The sequence below is a fragment of the Petaurus breviceps genome, unplaced genomic scaffold (assembly GCF_028583685.1).
Source record: "Petaurus breviceps papuanus isolate PSGF00001 unplaced genomic scaffold, PetGlider_PUasm1.0 470, whole genome shotgun sequence".
Classification (NCBI taxonomy): Eukaryota; Metazoa; Chordata; class Mammalia; order Diprotodontia; family Petauridae; genus Petaurus; species Petaurus breviceps.
Genome location: NW_027186350.1, coordinates 4,063,511 through 4,079,432, shown reverse-complemented (window position 1 = coordinate 4,079,432; position 15,922 = coordinate 4,063,511). Strand labels below are relative to the sequence as shown.

Here is a 15,922-nt window from a genome sequence, read left to right as displayed (position 1 = left end):
CTTCATGATGCAACAGGGTATACCCAATGAATCTTACCTGTGGCCCCACCCAGGAATTTCCCTCCTGCTTCAGTCTCTGCTAGCACATGCTACCTGTCCTTTCCCTAGCATCCTGATACAACAGGCAGGCAGTGTGGACTTCAACTCTTGCAGAAGAAAGAAAAGTATGGGGGCAGATGAGGCTACATTTCCTTTCTGACTGAGGTAGCCCCCTACTTTAGAGAAATCAGGAACTTCTCTCAGAATACCTACTCTAACATCCCTCAAGTGGGGGCTGAGGAAGAAGCAGACATAGCTTTGATGAAGCCAGAGAACTTACGAATAGAGGGAATTGGGGCAGGGGGCCAGCATATGTGGCTGCACCAAGTATGAAGGAAAAGTAACTGAATCTATTTGGGGCCAGCCCTATCTCCCCAGAAAATATTTGGGTCAGGGACTAAGGCACTATAGGAAAAGGGTCCAGCCTGGGGCTGGGGGAAGGTTGGTAAAGCCAACATCAAAGAGGGAAGAGAGAAAGGGGCATGTAACAACAGCAAAAACAACAATGATATTAGAAAGAAGAAAATGTGGTTAGTAAAACCTGGAGCACAAGCAGATTAATCAAGAGAGAAAATAATAAAATTAGAAGGCAAGTACCAAAACACTGAAAGATTGCAAATGTCTCTGAATAAATATTACAACACAAAAGATACCGAACCAACACCTGATGAAGCATGGGAACTTGTGCCTTCCCCAGAGAGCATGGAACCATAGTGGGATATCCCAAATGGTTGAAGAGAAAAATCAGAATCTTGAGAGAGATTTAGAATAAAATGATGGCCTGAAGAGCAAAAATAATTAGTAAAATTAAGAAAAACTTGAATCCACAGTAGTAAACCTCACCAAAGAAGTCAAAGGGAGTATAAGAGACTAGAAATACAAATACACTGACATGAAAGATAATTAAGGCTCCTACGTTTCAAATTCCAAGACACATAGTGGTTAAAATGAACAATTTTAAATTACAAATTCTGCAAGTGGCCAAGAGAAAGACCATATAAAAAGAAGTAAATTCAAATAATGTAAGACTTCTATATCCACAAGTAACTACAGAAGGGATGGAATAATATATTCCAAAAAGCAAAGGAACTCAAGATGGAATCCAAAATGACTATATGAACCTGTGCCTAATCATCAATGAAAAAAAAAAAGATGGACATACAGTAAAAGAGAAGAATTTGAAGCTTTCATGAAAGGGGGGAAAAGACATTTTCAGCTTCTTTGACTTTCAAACAATGGAAACACAAGAGTGGCAAAGAAACAGCACTCAAGGAAAGCACAAATAACTAAATAAAATATCCCATCTTTACAATCTATTAAAAGATTAGAAAGAGAAAAACACTTAGAAGGTTATAAACAATAACAAAGAAACAGTTTAGAGTTTCCTTTCTAATAGTACACAAAGGGATAAAAATAGGAACAGAATGTAAAGTTCTAAGAGGGAAAAGCAATGGTGGAGAAGAACCATGGACACAATCCCTAACTACATGTCAAAGAATGTAGTTTGTGGGATTAAACTTGCAGAATGGGTGGGTGCATAAGAGAAGGAAAGTGAAGCATAGAAAAAAAAATGCATGATATATCCTAATCAAATCCATGGTTATCAAAGGACAGCACTCTCAGTATGAAAAAGGGGTAGAGGAGAATAAGTGAGGTAACCAAGGGAGAAATTAAAATGGGAAAGAAAAGGGGAGATATTGCTTCAATGGGGGAAAGGTTCCACTGAAGAACATTTACATGGGGAGAGACACATATTCTCTAATGGCAGACTGGGAACTTTACCATGGATCTAATCTGTGGGGACATCATTTCCTCTGACAGAATGTTCTATCTCTATGGACAACATCCTGTCTTAGGAGAAAGGAAATCTAAGCCCCAGGGAGTAAAGAGCTTCCAGAATAATGGGAGATCATGAACCTGGAAAGGAGAATGGCCAGCAAACAGAAAAGAAAATGATCATGGGAAGGGCAGAGAGCAGAATTGGATCCAATGTTTTAGGCACAGGGAAATTTCACTAATGGGCCAATACTCATTTCCTCTTTAGGAAGTAATACTTCTAAGACCAAGGCATAATGGAAAAAAAGGAGTGAAGGTAAAAGATCTACATAGAAAAAGATTAGAAGAGGGAACTCAAACCTGGTACTTAAGGAGCTCAAATTCCGTATGAAACACAAAGAGATTAATTATAAATAACAAAGACTATGAATTAAATAATATATAAAAAATGGAAGAAAATAGAGGCTAAGGTAATGATATCTTTTTTTTTTAAGATAAGGACAGAAAAAGAAATTGGAGGGAAGGAGAAGAAGGAGGGAAGATTTAAATGAATCATTTAACTGGGGTGGGGGAGATGGAGGGAGAATTAGATTACAAAACAGAAGAAAAAAGGAAGAAGTTAACTGGGGCAAAACTAAGGAAGAGGTGACAGAAAAGTGGTGAGGGTTGATCATGAGTGGAAAAGGGTTAGTGTGACTGGGGTTAATTTAAAGTAGATTAAGGAAATTAATCATAAAACAAAGTACTCTCTTTAAAAAGGGAGCAAGAGGGGCAGCCAGGTAGCACATCGAGTAAGAGCACTGGCTCCAGTGTCGGGCTGACCTGGGGATCGAATCCAGGCTCAGATACTTAGCACCACACCCAGAAATAACTGGCCATGTAACCTTGAGCAAGTTACTTAACTCCGACTGCTTTATAAAAAAAAGGGATCAAGAAAACTGATGAGAGGAAGTGAAGCAGAATAGAGGTGAGATGGAAGCAAAGTGAGCATTGAGAATGGATGGAGCTTCTTAAGATACAGCAATACTAGGCAGGGAATCACCAATTAAGGAAAATATAGACCTAACTCATAACTAAGTGTAAATGGTTTAAGCACTCTGAAAAAATAAGTGACAGTGAATAAAACACAAAAACAAAACAAAACTGCACAATCTGCTGCTTACAATGTTTTAATACATGTTATAAGCAAAGACATATCAAGTATAAAAATGAGAGGCTAGAACAAAATGTACTATGCACTAAGTGCATCCAAAAAGTCAGGAGTTGCAATCATGCTATCAGACAAAACTAAACCTCAAACTGATAATAAAAACAAAGATAAAGAAAATTACATTATGCTGAAAAGATCCACAGACAACAAATGAATATCAATATTTATATTAATCAATTTGCTCCAAATACCATGACCTATAAATTCATAAGGGAAAAATTAACTTAAGTGCAAGAAAACATATATAGTAATACAGTGATAGCAGGAGACATTAATGTTCATCTCTTAAAAGCTAGGCAAAACTAACAAAGAAAAAACAAGGGAAAATATAGAACTGAAAAACTGTAAAAGAAATCGAGAGCTAAAAAGACTCATGCAATGGCATCTTTTAAGTGAGACTATCAAAAATATTCATATTTTGGGGCGAATAGGTGGCGAAGTGAATAGAGCACTGGCCCTGGAGTCAGGAGGACCTGGGTTCAGATCCGGCCTCAGAAAAAACCTAGCTATGTGACCTCAGACAAGTCACTTAACCCCAGTTGCCCTCCAAAAAAAAAGGCAAAAAAAAATTCATATTTCACATGGAACTTTTACAAAAACTGGCCATGCATTAGGGCCCCAAGATATTGCATATAAATGTAAGAAGGCAGAAATATTAAACATGTCTTATAGACCATGATGCTATAAAAAGTTATTAGTTCAAAAAGCACAAAGACAGGCATAAAAAGAAACTTAGTAATGAAAACCTATCCCACCAAATCATACCAGTTCCTAAGTTGTCAGCATTATCTGTACATCTTTCACATTCCTAAGAACCTCAGGGCCTTTCCATGAGCCCTAAAGCTGAACTCCATTTTTATATGGTCTCCCCTAATGAGCACCCTGAGAGCAGGGAACTGTCTTGCTTCTTCTACTTATATCCCCAGTACTTAGCAATGAACTTAGCACATAGCACTTCAATGCTTTTTCATTCATCCTCCCTTTCTCTCCACTCATCATCACAATCAACTCATTTCCAGTAATCATCACCTCTCTCCCAGGCCAATTCAACAGCCTCCTAATTGGTCTCCTTGCCTCAAAGTTCTACAATCTCGGAGTTGCTAGGTGTCGAAGTGAATACAGCACCTGCCTGGGAGTCTAAAGGATCTGAGTTCAAATCCGACCTCAGACACTTGCCAACTAGCTGTATGACCTTGGGCAAATCACTTAATTACAACTGCTTTGCCTTTCCCCCCCTCCAAAAAAGAAAAAAAGTTCTATGATCCCTAATGCATCCTCCCCACAGCTGCCAAACTTAATGTTTCTAAAGCACGAGTCTGACCATATCATTCTCCTCATTAAAAAGCTTCAAGAGTTCCCTATTGTTATTGGTGATCAATATCCCATATTGATAAAATGAGCTCCTCCCTTTGGTATTTCAAGTCTTTCAAAATATGGCTCCAACCAATTAGTCAATAAATATTTAATAAGGTACAATTTGCCAGGCACTCTACTAACACTGGAGATATCTCTTAAGGAGGTCACAGTATAATAGGGGAGACAACATATTAACAATTAATAGTAGCAGTAGCCATAATAATATAATAATAACAAAAGCTAGTATTCATATAGTGCTTATTACTTATTACAGGCACTGTGCAAAGCTTTTTACCATTATTCTCTCCTTTGTTCTTCATAACAACCCTAGGGAGGCAGGTGCTATCATCCCCATTTTACAGATGAGAAAATTCAGACAAACACAGGTTAAGTGACTTGCCTAGGAACACACAGCTAGTAAGTATCTGAGAGGTCTTCCAGACTCTAGGCCTAGCATTCTATTCACTTTGCCACTAACCATCTCCAACTATGTCCAAACGAGGACATACAGGAGAAATAGGAAGCAATCACAACAGGGAAGGCACTAGAATTAAGAATTGTAGTTCACATTATTCCTCCCCCTCCCACTACACTCCAAACCAGCCCACTTGATGGTCCCCATACATGACATTCCAGTTCCCATCTCTATGACTTTGCATAGTGTCTGGAATGTTCCCTTTCCTCATCCCACCTTTTAAGCTACTTGTTCCCACTCAAGGATCAGCTTAAGGGTAACCCTCTATAGAAGGCCTTTAACGATCTCCCCAGTTTTGGGTGCCTCCCCATCCCAAAATTACTTTGCATTTATTGTAAATATATTTTGTATTTAAGACACAGCACTGTCAAGTAGATAGAGATATAAAGACTTGCCTTTAAGTCCCACCTCTGAAACAGCCTGTCTAGGTGGGCTGCTTAATCCTGATGAGCCTCCATCAAAAAAATGGGAAAATATTCTACTACTTACTTCACAGAGTTTTTATAAGTAAAGTGATCTGTAAATTGTAAAACTCTGAGAAGCACTGTGGTACAGAAAAGTGATGTCAAACTCAGAAATGAGAGTCACTGAACCTCCCCCTAGGATCCCTGCAAGTTGTATACTGACTTAGTTTTAAAATGTTTTAACATACTTTTGTTTATTTTGTTAAATATTTCCCAATTACATTTTAGTCTGGTTCTGACCATGTCCTGGGCTGGGTGTTTGACACCTTTGGTGTACTGGATAAACAGCTAGTATTCCTTAGAAAAAGACCTGGGTTCCCAAGTTCCACCTCTGCCAAATACTGATTTGTCAGCTTAGTCAGGCACCTTCTCAGGAACCCAGACAACTCTCAAAGACTTAGCATCTAAGGGGCAAACTTAGATTTTACCAACTACATTGGTAGAGAGTGTTTCCTCACTGCACTAAGGAAAGTCTGGACTCCCCCCAAAAGGTTCTCTATCATTGTAAACCACTGTCATTACTACAGGAATCTGAGAAAATTTGGTGGTCAGAGGCATACTATATTTCTATTCAGGAGAAAGGGAAAAAGTTGATACTCATCAAATAATCCCTGGAACTACTGCTCTTCTGAACTGGTAGGATGTTTTATCTACAAATTCATGGGACCTCTGAGTAGGAAGAGTTTCCAAAGGCTAGCTTGTCTAAACAATACTTGCACATGTACCTCCTCTACCCATAACCCTTACAGACATCTAGAAAAAGGGTTCTTAACCTGGTTCTAGGGAAAGATTTCAAAGGGTCCCTTAACTTGGATTAAAAAAAATTACATCTTTATTTTCACTAATCTCTAACTGAAACTTACCATTTCCTTCAATTATGAATTTAAGGGGGAAAATATGATTCTGAGAAGGGGTCTATAGGCTTCACCAGACCACCAAAGGGGCTCATGATACAAAAAAAATTAAAAACCTCCGATTTGATTGATAGCTGTCGATCATAGCTAGAAACTCATCTGGCCATGTAAAAGAAATCAAGCGATATTCGCAAAAAGAAAAAAAAAATAGCTATGACCCGTAGCACCAGGAATCTGTGGCGTGGGTGGGAAAAGCACGGGACCTGAAGTCAAAGGCCCTGCGTTCAAATCCCGCTCTGCCACTCTCTTCCTGAGAAAGCAGGTCACTAGCCCTGTCTCTGCATGAGGTCCTCTATAAAAAGAAAAGGGTTGGGCCGGGTGATCGTCCATTCCTACGGCTCCACCTATGACACTGTCACCCTCCTGCCACGAGCGCTCACTCCATGGGACAAGTCCCTGGGATGAAGCTAGTTTTCGAAGCCCCTAAAACCTCACTAGGGCTGAAGGATGGATGCGCTACAGGGTTACCTAGCAACCCCTTCCGCCTCCACCCCTGGAAAGGTGACAGCGGTGACAGGCGCGAGAACACCGACCTGAGGCGCTCAGGTCGTGCGCTCGGCTCTCGGCTTCGGCGCTCTGTTCATTCCCCATGGTGGCCTCGGACGCTGGGCGGTCGGATGCGGACACGTGCGGGGGCGGCGGGGCCCGAGCTCCCCCGGGGCCGAGCGGGGAGCCGGGCCCGCCCTCAGATAGGGCGAGGGCGGCGGGAGAGAAGGGCGCCCGGCTTCCGAAAGCGAGGTACGAGCCGGAGCCGCCGCGTCACCCCCAGGTTAAGAAGCACGGTTCCGCTGGTTCCCCCAACCCTCAGCAAGGTGCGGCGGCTGCAGCAGCCAATGGAGGAGCGGAGACGCCCGCGGCAACACCCCCCGGAGGCAGCCCAGGAAGGGGCATGCGCCCGATTTAGCTCGATCGCTCGCACGCTCCTTCCGGATTGAGAGGCGGCAGCACCGGCTTCAGGAACGGGTCAGTTCCGGCGGCTTAAGGAGGAGCTCGCTGCAAACGGGAGAAGAGCGCGAGGCAAAAGGGCCGGCGAGGCCGGCGCCACCTTAAGAGACCAGCGCCGCCCTGCAGGACCTTAGCAACCTTAAATGGGCAGTGCCTCCTCAGAAGGCTTGGGCCCTCTTGAAGAATGAGAGCCGCTTTAAAGACCCAGCACCGCCTCCAAGCGCCAGAGCCACCTTAAAGGACCCAAGCCCCCTAGTGTTGCCTTGAGGGCCTGCTCTCTGAGTAGGCGGGAGGCTTCCGCTAGCACTCTGCAGCTGACTTCAGGAGCGAGAAACTGTTCGAGGATGGGCGGGGTAATTCAAAGAAAAACTCTTGGGAAAAGCCTAATGGGCAGAAAATGAAGGGAGGTGGAACGTAGAGGAGCTAGGTGTCCGAGGGAAGAAATCACAGAAGCGCGGGTTGGAAAGGTCTCGGGAACCACGTAGTGCAACATCTCCCACTGCGCTGCTCCAGCCTGTGTTCGAAAGCCTCTAGTGAGAGAGAACTCACTGGGTCCTGAAGCAGCCCATCTCCGTCCTGCCTCAGTTTGCCTCTTTACAGTGTCCGAATATTGCGCCCATGTCTATGCTCTAAGGCCAGTCCAGCAGAAGTATCTTTGCATCCCTTCAAGAAGACATCAGTAGATGTCTCCTTTCATATGTGAGCAGTCTGGCTGTTGAAAGGAACTGTAGTGTGCAGAAAAAGATTAAGGCTTATGAAAGGTGTAAATGTATGGTCCATTTAGAGTGTGAACTGGTTGGCGAAAGTGGTGGGGGAGAATTTTTGTGTACAGAAAAACATAAAAATCCATGTGTTTTTCTTCAAAACAGTTTTCCCCTTAATGTGTGAGGAGAGAAAAGATCATTAGTAAGATCTGATAAGGAGCTGATGAATGAACCCAAACTAAAGAAGGCATTCTTGAGGAAGGCTGAGGCTTAGGGACACTGTGGGCACTCAGCTCATTTGCATGTGACCATTCAGAGCTTGGAAGGTTTAAATTCACAAAGTAGTAATTCACATAACTCCAGATTATGTTGTTGTTGAGTTGAAAAAGTTGTTGAGACTGAAAAAGTCGTGTCCCAACTCTTTTGTGACCCCTTTTGATGTTTTCTTGACAGAGATACTGGAGTGGTTTGTTATTTCCTTCTCCATCTCATTTTATAGGTAAGGAACTGAGGCAGAGTTAAGTGACTTATCCAAGGCGATGGTGCTACTAAGTGTCAGATGCTAGAGTTGAACTCACAAAGAGGAATCATCCTGACTCCAGGCCCAGCACTGCCACCTAGCAGCCTATTCAGATTGAGAAGATTAAATCAAGTTCAAGTTTAATAAAGACCAAAATTTCATGAGTGTTACCTCCTAAGGGAAAGATGAGTCAATGATTTATATTAACTGATGCAGAATGAGTAAGAACAACAAAAGAAAAAAAAGACCATATCAACAATAATGTAAATAAAAAAAACAGTAAAAGGAAACTAAATGCTATATACTTGTAATGACCAAAACTTAGCTGCAGAATTGAGAAAACACTATTTCTTCCCTCATTACATAGTTGAGGGGAAGGGGTAGAATATTGCCTTTCCAGTCAGACATAGTGGATTTATTGATTGGTTTTGCCGAATTTTTCTTTATTTATTTACCCGAAGGCTCGAAGGCTCATGAATCTGGAAGTACACTAGTCCAACCTTATTTTTACAAATGAAGAAACCAAGGCCTATAGAGGTTAAGTAACTTGCCCAAGGTCACATATGTAATAGGTGGCAGAGCCGGGATTCAAATTCAGGTTACATAACTTCAAGGTCAATGTCCCACTTTGCAAACTCTTTCCACTACACTATGCTGGCTCTATGAGGAAGATAAAGAGATATCTTTGAAAATGAAAAAGAATGACTGAGTGAATGTTATTTTGACTATTATAAATGCACAAATTAAAAGTAAAAGGCACTATCTGTATCCAGGTATAGAATTGATAAATTGAAGTGTGCGTGTGTGTGTGTGTGTGTGTGTGTGTGTACCTATTTGTGTCTAGTGATGGCCATCTCTAGGGATGGGGTGGGGAGGGAAGAAAAAATACACTTACATGATAATTTTGTTGTATACTTGAAAATAATAGCAAGTTGTGCATAGTAGATTTTCAGTTTCATGAGCAATCATCTTTTTATTGTACTCTTATGTAAATGCTTGTTTTATTCCATAAATTAAAAATAAAGAAAATAGAAAAAAGAAAATTAATGTGACAGAAAAACAAAAGGTACCAAAAAAAAAGTGATACTATTGAACACATGCTCCATATGTGGTCTGACCAGAGCAGAGTAAAAAGAATTATTAACAGTTGTGTTCTGGACCCTGGCTTCTCTAAGTTTTGATTCATCAGCTATAGGTTATGAGTTATTTTCATGTCAGTGAATCAGTAAATGAAAGTACCTAGAGAGCTACCATCCAATTTGAAATTCAATAAGATCACAACTTTTTAAGAGCAGCAATGAGGTAAGAAGAGGAAGTTTCAGTCAATTGTGATCCAGGACAGCATAGATGGCATTATGATTAATATATCCAAGGGAAAAGTTATTCTTACAGAATTTCAAATCAATAAGGAATCATCAGTGTGTGGTGTAGAAAGAGCCATGGATTTGGAATCAAAGGACCTCAGTTCATAGCCCAGTTCTGTTGCTTATTACCTAAATATAACCTCTGGGCTTCAGGTTCCTCATCTACAATGTAGTATGCTCTGGGCTCACTCTCAAATCTGTGTCTCATACTGGCAGGTCAGCTCCCCCAAGCAAAGCTGGCTGCATCTCCTCTTCAAGATTACAGAGGCAATCCTGAGGCATCAGGGAGTTGTCTGATACTATTTTTCATGAAGCCCACTTTGTGTGTTCCCCCAAATATCAATCATCTGTTAATATCTCTGTAGTAGCAATTTACCAGATAAAATCAATAATCAGTTAGAAAATACCCTTGTATGCAACGAAGCCAGGAGGGGAAGGGCGTCTCCATCACACATTTCCAGAAGCCAGTTCACCAAGATTCCCCATGAATTAGTACCAGACAGAGCATATCACATATGTTCCAAAGTATATGTAATCCCTACCCCCACCCCCATTACAATAAAGAGAAGCTGATGTTCAATGTTTATTACAGTTCATAATCCTATAACCCACACACACCTCATTTTACTGACAAGGAAATGGAGACCCAAAGAGATTATAGTGATTGGTTCAAAGTCACACAACAGAGCCCAAACTAGAATCATAGGGTTCTCACTTTTTGTCCTTTGATTTTTCCATGACGTCAGGTTGCCTGTGTCCTAATAGACTCTAACCCTAATAGACCTAATAAAATCTTGGAATATCTTTTAATTTAACACTGTATCGTGTATTGTAACGTACACCAAATTTTCATTTGTCAACTTTTTATGCTATACATTAACTTTATTTAAAGAATATTGAATAAGAATTCCAAATAATAAAGCATTACAAAATCAGGAATTATTGTTACCTTGTTACCTGAAAGTGATATGGTTGTGTTATAGCAAGGGCTGACAAATTATAGTTAGTGGGCCAAATCCAGCCTACTGCCTATTTTTCTATAGCCCAAGAGTTAAGAATGATTTTTTACATTTTTCTTTTTTTTAATTTTAATATAATATTTAATTTCCCCCAATTACATGTTAAAACAATTTTTGACATTTTTTTAAAAAAAGTTTTGAGTTATTGTGCTATAAGAAACGAGGAGCAGATGGACTTCATATTTAACTGGAGAGACTTATACAAACTGATGCTGAGTGAGAAGAGTAGAACCAGGAGAAATTTGTACACAATGACAGACACAACGTATGTGTGACGACCAACTTTGGCAGATTGGACTCTTCTCAGCAATGCAGGGTTATAAGTCAACCCCAAAAGACTCATGATGGAGAGAGATGTCTACATCCAGAGAAAGAACTAGAAAGAACAGAGTTTGAATGCAGATTGAAGCAAATCACCTGCTCTCTTTCTTTTTCTTGTTTCGTTTTGTTTCCTCTTTCCCATTGTTCATTCCATCTGTTACAACCCTTCTTTATTACCTGACCAAAGTCTAATGTGAAAGTATTTGCAGATCCTATATTTGATTGTATGCCCCCAAGGGGGGGGGGAGGGAAAGGGAGGAAAGAAAATTTGAAACTCAAAGAACTGTCGAACTGAATCTTGCAAACTAAAAGTAAACGAACAAATTAATAAAGACCAAAAAATAAAATAAAATAAAATAAAACAAAATAACCCCCCCCCCAAAAAAAGTTTTGAGTTCCAAATTTCTTTGTTATTTTTATTTTTTAATCTTTATTTTTTTGGTTCTTTTAAGTTTTATTTTTCCATATTCAATCTATTAATGAACATGCTTTGTATTCTTAGAAAATAGAGTCAAAGATATTTGGAGGATAGGTCTGCAATCCTGATTCCTTATTTTCTTACCAAGACAATGTTCATCAAGTCAAACCATATAAAGTCTTCTATCACAGCTATGTGTGCAGGTCATCTCACCTAGTAGAATTCAGCTCTTCAGATTTAGAGACCATAGTATATTCAATTCACCAGACATCTACTAAGCACCTTGGCTTGTCAGATCTTTCATATTGGACTAGTATCAACATCCAGCATGAAATCCTGCTACCAAGGTCACCAATGACTGCAGTTCTGCACTCCTGGACTCTACCACCTGCACCAAGAACTTATCAGCACTTCATTCAGGAATCAAGATGAAAGATCTAATTGAAACAAGTCATCCCAAATGCTGTGGCAAAATCACCCACTTTGAAGAACCAGGTGGTATATTTTTATGCCTGGGCAGCAGCTTGCTTGAAATTCATGAAATTCAGAGCATGGTTGCTGTTTATCCTTCATTCTCAATTAATTAGTAGCCTAGTATGTAGTGGGGGACCTTGGCCTTTTCAAGCTAACGTCTTTAACAGGTCTCAGTTTGACTGAGCCAGTGCCCATTCTGTGATTAAGGCTTAACAAGAAATCTCTTTGTTATTTTTAAAGACAACATAGGAAGTGAGAGTATAGATCCAGTGGAGCAGATTTTTCGGGGAGGGGAATGTAAATGAGAGAGAATGAAAGAGCTTAGAATCCATCCACATGTGACCTACATCTACCAGATATTTAATCCATACTGGATCTTCAGTCACAATCAATTATGGTATTATATTTCTACTGACATCCCTCACATATCTTTCCACAACTGCCCTGTCACATGCTATTAGCCATGGCTTCCAGCATTTAAAAAAAAAATAGCACACATAGCATAGAAAAAGATAATAAAACCAACTTGTGTTCATATAACAGTTCATAATTTCTGAACCATTTTTTCACACCTCTAAATGTTACTTCATGATCAGACAAATATGGGATATATGTTCTTTCTCTGTGAATATTTATACCCTCTCATGTAGCCTTCATCAGTTCCAATCTCGGCAAAGTTAAATTGTCAAAATTCGATTTGGGTACCATCTCATCACTAACTGACCTCATCTTTGAGCAAGGTCCTTCCAAGCTCCCCCATCCCACAGATTCACAGAATTTTAGAACTAGGAGCTGCTCGTAGAGCAGGGACATGCTGGAGTCAGCTTGAACAGGCTAGAGAGAACAGACTGTTAAATTTCAGGATGAGCATTTATGCCTCCCAAATTGGCAAACAAGTGGGGGCTAGGTGGTGAAGTGAATAAGCACCGGCCCTGGAGTCAGGAGAACCTGAGTTCAAATCCAGCCTCAGACACTTGATACAGTTACTAGCCATGTGACCTCGGGCAAGTCACTTAACCCCAATTGCCCTCCCCTCCCCCCTCCAAAAAGAAAAAAAAATTGGCAAACACCATAAAATCAAGACTTGGTTTATTGTTTTGATTGTCTCACCTTAAGAAAGTGATGGAGGAAATGGTAATATTGCAGATTAAATTTAAAAGTGTGTCCTATATACATTTTCCCCCAGAGAGCCAGTTTTTAAACAATTACCAGCACACTTATATATTAAAGTTCATTAAATCTGAACCCCTAATTTTTACAGAAGAGGACACTAAAACACAGAAGAACCCAAGTTCACACATCAAGGAAATCAACTTGCTTATAGTTTTTAGTCAGAATCACAGTACTGTATTGAGAGTCTAATTCAAGACAGTTGGCCCAGTATAATGGAAAGAGTACTGGATCTTGAGTTTTAAAAAAATGTATTTGAATATAAGCTCTGCAACTCAATACTTACATGACTTGGAGTAGGTCACTTAAACACTCTGGACTTCATTTTCTTTCTCTGTAAAACAAAGAAGTTGGCTTTAGATGATCCACCTCTTAAATCTATTCACTCTCCTGGAAGTCTTTGTGTCAGGCAATATCCTACATATATATAAAAGAAATTAAAATGCTTTCTGTTATTTTACTTCTTATTTAGAGAAACAAGAACTAAATGTACAGGGTATTTCAAAAATTTCTAAGCTATTAAGGCTTAAAATTGCTGTAAAATTTTTGGTACACCCTGCACATGAGTCATTGGTTGGATCAGGGATTTTCCGTATACCTCTACAGTGAGAATATTCCTATTCCCATTATACAGATGAAGAAACTGAAGCTCAGAGAGGTTAAGTGTACATAGCCTAACTAGTAAGTGTCATAACTGGTATCCAAACCCAGTTTTTCTAACTCCAAGTCCAAGGTTCTTTGCACTGCATCACAATATAACATATGATAATAAGAGCTAACATTTATTTAACACTTGCTGCATGCCAAACACTGTACTAAGTGCTTTGCAATTATTATCTCACCTGATCCTCACAAAACCCTTAGAGGTAGATGCTGTTATCCTTTTTACAAATAAGGAAATTGAGGCAAACAGAGGTTAAATGATATGCCCAGGATTACTTAGCTAGTATCTGAGGCTGGATTTGAACTCGCATTTTCCTGACTATATACTATACTGCCTAGTTGCCCCATGATAAATGTGTAAGTGATATCCAAACAATTTGTTTTGTTTGTAAAAAATCCAGGTCTGCCTGGGACTCAAAAATACATAGCCAGATGCCCCAATATTACATTATTGTTGTTATTATTATCATACATTAGACAGGGTAATAATACATGGAAATAATTCATGAAAAAGACTATACTTTCCAGAATGCTCTTGATTAACAGTAATACCTGTCCTGAAGTGTCAAACCACAGTGAGTAAGTAGGAGCAAAAAAAGAACCAAAAGAAAGGAGGATAAAAGATTTATCAGAGAATTACAGAAGTGGTCAGTACCACATCTGGGCAAGTGGAACCCGAATCTTTAAGAACCAGGTTTGCATACCAGCAGTCATGGTATTAGCAAACAGAAACCCTTGACATAAGCTGGAGCTGCAGAGAATAAGCTGGAATAAGTAAATAGGTGGATGTAGACCTATGCTTGCCATAAGACCAGAGTAGCAACAGTCACGGACTTTTAGGCATCTGGCTCAGTTTTTCCCAATTGGTATCAGGAGTCTTTGGTATTGACTAAGTCAGAATCATTCTGAAAAAGAGATGGGTAGGGAATTATTCTGGTAACATGCTACAGGAAGGTGTACAATCACTATTTCCCAATTGCTTTGATTTAAGGGGATACTGACCCCTTCTGTGGTCATCACTGTTCTGAACGTGGCATTTTGACTCAATGCTATTTCCTACATCTATGCAGACAAGGATTTCAAATGAGCTTTGAGTGCAATATCTGAATTAGCCACCAGGTGGCAAGCTACATGAGCTTTTCTTTTAGCCTGGCCACACATGTATGTGCCATTACTGTGGACATGCACTGTGCCCTGACTTTTGAGTGCTGAGACTCTGAACAAGCCTGATCCCTTGTCAAACACTGTTTCCTCAGGTTTGGCTTGGGAACAGCCCTTGCTGGCTAGTTTACAATTTAACTAAGGTGAAACAAAACACTGATGAAATACTTAAATATGAAATTTCTCAGATCCCCAATCCTTAGGGGTAACCCACTTTCTCAAGGCACTTCCAATGACACTCAAGGATTAGTACATTGTCATCAAATAGTTTTTAACAATAAAATAAAATGAAAAAAATAAAGTTCTTTATTGCTGCACCCTCCCAGATCTTCAATATAGATGAGAAAGCTCCTGATCAAATTCACTCAAAACTCATAAGAAGTAACAGTGGATGGGAGAATGTCCACTCCACCCATCTCATGGCTTAAAAGCAAAGCAGAGAAGATGATGTTTCCCTGAATTCACCCCCTGAATCTCCTTGATTGCTTCTGGGTGATGCTGATCATGAATCTCAATCTCAATGCCCATTTCAGCCCTGCTCCAATATCCTGCTTATGGTAGTCACTCATATCAGCACTGTCATCTCAGAAGAAGAGAGGAAAGGGGAGAGAATAAATAGAATGCCCTTATTTTTCTATTGTACTACCTACTGTCTCACCAAAAAAAATCATTCTAATTCCATATGGGAAGATGGGATATAAAAAAAGGGGGGGCTCTCTCTGTCTCTGTCTCTGTCTCTCTCTCTCTCTCTCTGTCTCTCTCTCTGTCTCTCTCTCTCTCTGTCTCTCTCTCTGTCTCTCTGTCTCTCTGTCTCTGTCTCTGTCTCTGTCTCTCTCTGTCTCTGTCTCTCTCTGTCTCTCTCTCTGTGTCTCTCTGTCTCTCTCTCTCTTTCTCTCTCTCTGTCTCTCTCTCTGTCTCTCTCTCTCTCT

At 40.1% G+C, this 15,922-nt stretch overlaps 1 protein-coding gene across 2 annotated transcripts in view; it reads right to left on the bottom strand.

Moving 5' to 3' along the window:
• The window catches only part of BORCS5 (BLOC-1 related complex subunit 5), a 109,456-nt gene extending 95,953 nt beyond the window's left edge, over positions 1-13,503 (bottom strand). Inside the window, exon 1 of one of the 2 annotated variants that reach the window (XM_069101500.1) lies at positions 13,456-13,503. Coding sequence is in view for 1 of the 2 variants with exons in the window: in XM_069101499.1 (XP_068957600.1) it covers positions 6,768-6,825 (58 nt within the window). In the remaining variant the exon portion in view is untranslated. Of the gene's footprint in view, positions 1-6,767; positions 6,901-13,455 lie in introns of those variants that run through there. The other variant, XM_069101499.1, reaches the window with a different exon arrangement.
• Between the last annotated feature and the right edge of the window lie 2,419 nt (positions 13,504-15,922).